This window comes from Oenanthe melanoleuca, chromosome 5 (genome assembly GCF_029582105.1).
Source record: "Oenanthe melanoleuca isolate GR-GAL-2019-014 chromosome 5, OMel1.0, whole genome shotgun sequence".
Lineage (NCBI taxonomy): Eukaryota > Metazoa > Chordata > Aves > Passeriformes > Muscicapidae > Oenanthe > Oenanthe melanoleuca.
The window spans coordinates 37,863,874-37,872,363 of record NC_079339.1 but is presented as its reverse complement, the minus strand read 5'-3'; the positions used below and the strand labels follow the sequence as shown (position 1 = coordinate 37,872,363).

At 45.9% G+C, this 8,490-nt stretch overlaps 1 protein-coding gene across 1 annotated transcript; it reads left to right on the top strand.

Annotated features, from left to right (window-relative positions):
• Window positions 1–700: 700 nt before the first annotated feature.
• CLEC14A (C-type lectin domain containing 14A) lies at window positions 701–4,535 on the top strand. The gene has a single exon (XM_056493662.1). The coding sequence runs from the start codon at window positions 796–798 to the stop codon at window positions 2,014–2,016; it is 1,221 nt and encodes a 406-aa protein (XP_056349637.1). The 5' UTR covers window positions 701–795; the 3' UTR covers window positions 2,017–4,535.
• The last annotated feature ends 3,955 nt before the right edge of the window (window positions 4,536–8,490 follow it).

The following is an 8,490-nucleotide window of genomic DNA, read 5'->3' as shown; positions in this document are numbered from 1 at the left end:
GCCTGCGGCGCCGGGAGCCGCTTGGCCCGGCACTCCAACACACCGAGCGTGCCGAGAGAGCCGCGGCTCCCGACACGTTTCCTCCGGCAGGTCCTGGGCGTGAAAAACGAGGTGCACTTTCCTGGTAGATTTTAAAAGGTTTAATAAAAGACAATAAGAGACAAACAGTAAAGCAAAAGGTTATAACGGCTGGGCTTGGCATTCAGCCAAGAGCACACCTGCTGTTTTGGAGACCCCTTAAATTCATCAGCCCGTGGCATATTCATAGACCCATCACTCATTTTCAAACTTTTCTACGAACTATTTTCCATATTCCAAGAACCGTTTTACACGGCCACTCATTGAGACTGCCTTTTTAGAGCATGCGTGTTTCTTGGCTGTGGTTTTAATTTCTTTTTCTTATCAGTCTTAATTTGTGCTGCGGTCTTCAATTTCTACAGACGGCCGGTGCTGGTAACTGGTATATCAGTAGCAAGTGTCCTCACTGGGCGTTATCCAACCAAGCAGGCAGTTCTCTTAGTACAAAGTGAACTACTTTATCAGCTTATGTTACTCCTAAAGAAAACTGTATCTTAATAGCCATTTCAACACCACATATACAGTATCCACCCTAATACTTGCGAAAAGCCAACACCACAAGATGTATTTATACCAGGGGGAGGGCCGTGGGAGCGGGGCCGGCGCTGGAGAGGGACGGCGCGGGCAGCAGAGGCCGGCCCAGGCCGGGGCCGGACGGCAGCACACCGCAGCACACCGGCCCTGGGCCGGGCTCGGCAGGCTCAGCGTGCGGCCGGCATGAGGCGGGCCGGGCCCTGGTGCCTGCTCCTGGCCGCGGCCTGCGCCCTGGGCCGGGCCCCGCGGGCCGCCGTGCGCTGCCCGCCCGCCGCCGCCTGCCTCAGCGTCCACCTGGCCGACGTCTCGTACGCCGAGGCCCGCGGAGACTGCGACCGGCGCGGGGGCAGCCTGGCCTGGCTCAGCGGCGAGCCGGAGCTGCGCCGGCTGCTGGGGCTGCTGGCAGAGGCGGCGGTGCCCGCGCCCGCGCTGCTCTGGGTCGGGCTGCGGAGGAACGCGTCCGCCTGCACCCGCGAGGAGCAGCCGCTCCGCGGCTTCTCCTGGGAGGGCGTCGGGGGCGGGACGGCCCCGCCGGAGGTGCCGGCGGAGCTCGGCCGGTGGCTGCAGGAGCCCCTGCGGTCCTGCGTCATCGCCCGCTGCGCCGGGCTGCACCTGGCGGCCGAGCCCGGGGGCGGCCGCAGCTGGGGCTGGAAGGAGCGGGCCTGCCATCTGAAGAGCCCGGGCTACCTCTGCAAGTACCCGCACGAGGGTGCCTGCCCCGACCTCAGTCCCGCGGGCGCCCTCCACCTCGACTACCGGCTCCCCTTCGAGGAGCGCAGCGGCGGCCCCGGCTTCAGCCCGCCGGGCACCGAGCTGTCGGTGGCGTGTCCCGGCGGGGAGGTGCGGCTCAGCTGCCAGCCCGGGCCGGGCGGCTTCGCCTGGAAGGCGGCAGAGAAGCCGCTCTGCCCCTGCCCCCTCGGCCGCAGGGGCCCGGACAGCGGGCGGTGCGCCGAGGCCGCCGGGTGCCGCGATGCCGCCGGCGGCTTCGCCTGTGCCTGCAGCCCGGGCGGCCCGGACGGCGCTGCCTGCCCGGGCACGGCGCCAGCCCCCACGGCTGCAGGCGGCCCCGCGGAGCCGCCGGGTGCCAGGGCGGAGGGGCGCCGTCCTTCCATCCCCACACCCGGCCGTTCCCCGGAGCCGCCCGCCACCACAGGGGCCGCCGCCGGCGGAGAGAAGACGGCTGGTCCGCCGCCCTCCTCCTCCTCCTCCTCTTCCAACTACGTTTTCATCCTAGTGACGGTCGCGGTGGTGGTGCTGATCATCCTGGTCATGACCGTGCTGGGGGTGTTCAAAATCTGCTTTAACAAGAAATCCGAGGGCCGCGGGGACAAGGAGCCGCCGGAGGCCGGCAGCAGGGCGGAGGCAGGCTCCGCGGAGCCCGGCGGAGCGGCGGGCGGCGAATAGCCCCGGGCCGCCGGGGCCGCGTCCCTCGGGCTGCCCTGAGCAGCTGCTGCCAGCCCGGCCAGCGCTCGGCTCGCCGCGTCCCTCCTGCCCCAGCCCCGCTGCCGGCGGAGAGGCGCCGCGGGACTTGCTGGGCAGGCTTGCACATCATCACACGCAGGACGACCTTCTTTTGAGGGGATTGAAGTCTTTGGACAGTCAGGAGTTTTTGTCGGTCTGAAAATCAGTTATTTCGGTGCTGATTTCACTAAAATATAAATAGATCAGCCTGACCGACGGAGCATTTTGCAGCTGCAACAATTGTGCATTTTTATTCTCTCAGAAACTGTTCGTCGGGTGCCTTACTTGGAACAAGCGTAAAGTGGACCACTTTGAGCACTTGCATCTTGTAATTCAGAAGTCACTCTAAAGTACCTGAGTGGTACTTGGTGGCTTTCGTTTTCAATCTAATTGCTGGAACTATTGGAGAGGTGAACTGCCATAATTTTGAATGGAACTGCAACTCATATACTTTCATACTGATATTCTTAAAAATGAAAGAGCATTTCTATGCTTAGAAAGTCATTAAACTGCTGAGGAAGTGAGAGGTTAATGGGGAGTCAGTTTCATACTTCAGCTGATGAAAAGAGTAAAGGATGATGTAAATCACTGCCCTGTTGTTATTTCATACTCATTTTTATTGTAGCAGAGAATAAATTTCTCAGTTACAGTTTTTCTCCTAAGTTGTGCTGTTACAAAACTTGCTTTCTGTATGCAACATGGCTCCCTTCGAATCAGACAAGGTGCTGACACACCTTGCAAGAGGAGTTAACGTGAGTCCAAATGCATCATGCAAATCTCATTCTCTTTAGTCAGATATATTGTTTTCCATGGAGTCCCTTGAGAGTAAGGAAAGATTCACCGTTTGTGCCCTTTTCTAAATGAGGTTAACACTTCCTCTGTGATTTCCCTTGGGAATTCCTGTAGAGGAGCTTTCGTCCTGGCTGCAGAACTTACTTTCTGTGCAGTTCAGAGTGCTTATGCTCACTTATTATTATTATGGTTTTGGTTTTCAATTAAAGTTGTGATATTAAATATTGATTGAAGGTTTTCTGAGTGCAGTTATACACAGCTAACTGGTCTCATCCAGGGCTTTTGGGGTGGAGGGATAATACGGAAATATTCTCTTCCCTTAAGAGAAGTTTAAGCTCTGAAATGTCTCTCTAAATACATTTGCTTGTTTGTTTGTTTTTCTCTCTTGGCAGCTGACATTCTGACTACTGCCTTAATTTTGTCACTTTATCCTGTTGAGTTTGAAGAGCTCTATTTAAAAAATTATGTGTATTATTATTACCTATTTTTCTTGCAAGCAAAGATTTGATGATAAATATGGTGTAAACACCTGCTAAGGATAAAGAATTATATAGTATAAGATTTTTCTTTCCTCCTCTCTCTCCCTTTAATGGTGATAGGCAGTTGCTACCTGGGAACAGTCTTTTGCTTTTGATGAAGAGGTTACTGATATTTGTGAGCCACCAGACTGACTGTAGCCATAAATTCCCTTGTATCATGACAGGAATTAAATCCAGCTAGGTGAGGATGCTACTCATTACAAGGTGACTCATAATCTGCATACTTTTCTAATCTTTATCTGACATTTGTATTTCAGAAGGCAGGCATTTATCATCTTGGGCAGGAGGCTTGATTCTACATTCAGATGTGCACAGATCTGGAAAATGACTTAGCTATTAATTCCTTATTTCTTAATAACACTCCTGTTGTTATTAACACTGTTATTAACACTGTAAGTAGTTTCTTTTATGAGGTGGTGTATGTGGAGCTCTGCTGTCAGAGGATGTATAAGCAAATAGCAACTGAAATGAATGAGAGCCTCTCTACACTATTTTTTTCTATGTTTTAGTCTTTCTCACATATCTGAACTGATAACTGAACTCTTGATGGGACTGTCCAGGTGTGTTTTTCTAAGCTCTAGAAACTACCTCATTCTCTGAGTCTTACCAAGCACACAACTCAGTGCTGAGTTAAGCACCTGACTACTTATTTTGGCATCTCTCAGTATGTGACAGACCTTTTAGTTAAAATATACAAGTTCTTGCCCTTGCAAGCCATTCATCTGTCTTGTAATTCCCATTTCGCTCTTCCTGTGAAATCATGTTTTGTTTTGAGAGTTCTTTTTCTCACACAATTCAGAATCATCTGACATTTTTCTAGAGGACTACACAAGTATGTTCCCCCTGGCTCATAATTTCACTCATCTGAAGCCAAACTATTTTGCATCTAAGGATGGGATCCATCTTTCCATGTGCAGACATCTCTAACAGTTCATCTAGACTTTTTTACTCATCCAGACTCACTTAATATGTGCTTGCAATTAATCTCATTTTAGACTAGATGCTGAAAACAGGACCAATGAATTACTTCCTGAAAGTGGCCTTTCTCTGCACTGGCTGTAAAGAAGGCATATAGCCTTCTTAAATGCCTGTAAAATACACATTTAAAAATAAATCTGAAAAATCAGCTCACTTAAGTCTCCAGCTGCGCAAGTCACTTTTCTAAAAGCAAGCTCATGGTGCCTTCTGTCTCTTCAAGGCATGGCTGTATGGCCATAATTTTATTATTGCTTTTATTGCTCTTGCTTGTTTAGTACATCTGGGGCTCTTTACCTTATTTTTGCAGTCAGTAGAAAACGAAACAAATAGCATTTGGATTTGTTTAGAAGCTGAACAGGCTTGAAATGCATGAATTTCTCTTTCTCTAATGGTTCAGACCAAAAGAAGATGATTTGGGAGAAAAGATTGATCATTTTTCCTTTCCACTCTTGATCAAATTGGGTCTTTAGTGAATAAGAAGTCAACACATACCTGTCATGCAACCATTGGTTCATATCACAACCTTGATTCGCTGGTCTGCAAGAGCAAGGTTTGCTGTTTACATCCATAGAAGGAGAATAAGTAAGGTCATAATGAGTACAGATATAACAAGTACTGAGATAATAAAAGTGTCTGGATATGAAAGTGAATTTTAAAAAAATTATTATGTAACATCATGTAAAAAAAACCCACAATCAAATGCAAGAGTTTTCCAAAACATGGCAAGGATAGAGACAGATCTTGGCTTTTTTCTCATGTTGCAGACAATCCGTTGACTAAACAATATATAAGCATATTATATTCCAACTGTTTTTCCAGCACAGGAAAAAAATATTATTTCATCCCATATTAAAACCATATGAATCACATATAAACTTTGTATCTGTGAGTTATACAATGCTTACATTTGTAATGAAATGGTGATAGCAAGAAACTGTTAGTCAACATTTGAAAATGGTGATTCTCTAAAGAATAAGATTGTCCAGATCTTTTGTCTATCACGGTTAACCAAAAAGGGTCCCATGTTGCCAATTTTAGATTTTCTTAATTCCTACAAAGATATTTTGACTGGTAGGCATATCATTTGTCAGCTGCACATTTTATTTATGAACAAGTGATGGGTTTTTAATGGTTTGTTTCATCAAGTAATCAGAAATAAAATTTTAATTTCCACATTTTTAAAAAAATTAATGATTTATGCTATTAAGGGCTTAATTAGGTGTTCTATTGGATTGAAATGGAATCTAGAAGTGGACATGGGAAAAATTTGAATACTTCTGACATTTCTCCTTGTTTAAGTGTATCATATAGCTTAAAGAATATTAAAAATACAATGGATTCTGTGCTTCCCCTAGAAATTCCCTATCACTTAATTTTTTCATCACTGGTCAATCACTGTTAGATGCAATGTAGTTCCCTCTAGAGGTAATATTTTTAGTTCTTCAGTATGTGGACACTTACCAAGGCTGTAGTGTGGCGATTCATATATTTCACTAAAGATATATATATAATTAAGTCTAAAGGCAAGCACAGCAGGGAAGCAGCAGCAGTAACCACATTCCTAGGGCTTCAAAACATTAAACTTAATGTCTTTTCTTCTTCCTCCAACATGCAGCCTTGTCATTCTCTTCTGGGCTTGTAGTCTGGGACTGGACAACTTGAAAGTGGATGTGTAAAGGGAGTCATCTGTTAGCGAGCGAGTCTTTTCCCTTTTCTGTATTGCTGACTAGAATCACAGAATCATAGAATGGTTTAGATGGAAGGGACCTTAAAGATCATTTCATTCCACCCCCTGCTATGCACTGGGACACCTTCCACCAGACCAAGTTGCTCAGAGTCCCGTCCAGCCTGGCCTTGAACACTTCAAGGCATGGGGCACTCACAATTGGTTCAGTGTCTCACCACTCTCACAGCAAAGAATTTCTTCCTCATACCTAATCCATGCCTACCCTCTTTGTTCAAAGCCACTCCCCTTTGGCCTGTCACCACAAGCCCTAGTAAAATGTTCTTCAATTTTTTTTTGTAGGTACTGGAAGGTTGTAGGTACTGGAAGCCTTCTCTTTTCCAGGCTGCACAATCCCAACTCTTTCAGCCTGTCTTCGTAGGAGAGGTGTTCTAACCCTCTGATCATATTGGTGGCCTCCTCTGGACTCCAGCATGTCCCCATCCTTCTTATGTTGGGAGCCCCAGAAGAGAACACAGTGCTCCAGGTGGAGTGGAAGCAGCAGTGGAGCTGGGGAATGCAGAGATGTGGTGTTGATTCTGCGTTTGTTATGCTCTTCCCCTCCTTCCACTTGCCAGTCCTTTTGCATTCTGAGTCAGAAAAATGGGAAAACAACTACTATTATGTATTTTATGGGTAATATAAGAGAAAGAAGGCTGCAGGTCCACAGAGAGGATGAGCTGAGGAGGGAAAGATGAGAAAGACAGGCAAGCATCCATCTTTATCAGGATGTATCTGTCCTAACCATCTTTTTTCTGCATATGTTTTCAGGTGTTAATCAAAATGTGGTGGTTTGCAAATAAATAAACATTTTAAATCATTAAGCCAGTAACAACACACAGGCTATAATCTGTCAGAAAAGCATGGTTTTGTTTTTGGAATGTAACCAGCAAGCCTTGTGTTTCTGACTGATAAGAATGATTTACACTGTTCTCTGGAACATAACATAAGATCATAAGTACAGATAGTTTGAGGGAGATTATAAGTGATCTAAATCTGTACTGTATGAGCAGAGGAATGTGTTACATTACTTTTCATTCTTATATCTTTCTCTAAGGGAAAGGATTTTTCCCAGTTATTCTACTGAAGACTCCTTTCAAGTAAGAAATTCTGAAAATTTTACTTTATGAAGTGAAAGAGCAGTGAAGATTCTTCTGTGTTCAATTTTTGTCTTGTTAATATGGGGTTCTTCTTGGTTTGTGTTGAGAAAAAAGTTGTTAGGTCTTTTTCTCTATTTTAATGATAAAGGAAAAAAAAATCTATGACATTTAAAAAAAGATCAGAAATATCCAAAATAAATTAACATTCAGAAAAATCTGTTATCTATCTGTTTCTGCCTTGTTTTCCTAAGTTTCTAGTAATTCCATAAAGTACCTAAATTGTAATTTAGTTCTTAGAAAAAATGTCTAGATACTTTCTAACCTTCAAAAATAACAGCCAGCTTAGAAAACAGCAGCTGACATAAAAAGTACAACTTCACATGTTTATGCTGAGTTGGGAATTTATGTACTTGCTGTACTCTAAACAGTGAAAGTTAATTTTGTGAAAGAGCCAAGTCCTGCTTTACAATGCCTGCACTGGACTCTACTTATTTTCTTCTGTCCTTAACAAAATGGCCTCTCCTGGCCATTACTTGATTTTTCTCCATTTCAGATTGCTTCTCTCTCAGTCTGCTCAGTATCAGCTATCCACCAGTTTGCCTTCTTTGGTATCCATTCTGCCCCAAATATCCAGCTTTGCCACGTTTTGGACCACTCCAGTTGCCCAGCAATCTTCCCACTGTTATCTGAGCACGGGCAGGTGCTGTGTGACTGATTGAGCTCGTGCCATACCCAGCTGGTGGCAGTGGCACTGGTGTCACCCAGCACTGCTCAGCTTTATGAAGTGCAGTGCAGCCCAGCACCCTTCCAAAGCTTCCCCTGGGCTGGTGGGGCCCACATGAGCACTGGCAACAGCACCATCACCAGCAAGGTTAGGGGAGACAATACAGTCTGGTTCCAAGTTATAAATGCAACACAATTGAGCTCCCAAGTCAGAAATCTGATAATTGTTATCTGTCCTACAACCTCCCCCTGCTGTGAATTTGGGGGCTTTTATTGGAGCCTTTCTAATTAGGAAGCTCAAGAACCCACAGAGCAGCCCTTAGGTATATTGCACAGTGTAAGAACCTGAGTAGAAAAGATATTTGGGTGGGGAGGGAATGGAGAGCAGAAGGCATTTTCTGTACATTTATATAGTTTTCAAGGTGACTCTACCCATCATAGACATGATAATAATATAATGACAAATGTATTCCATCCAGACTGGACACAAAAACCTATATACCTCAGGCAGGGTACAGCACCTTGCTATCTCTGCTTCATAGCTGCTTATTGCTCTGCCAAA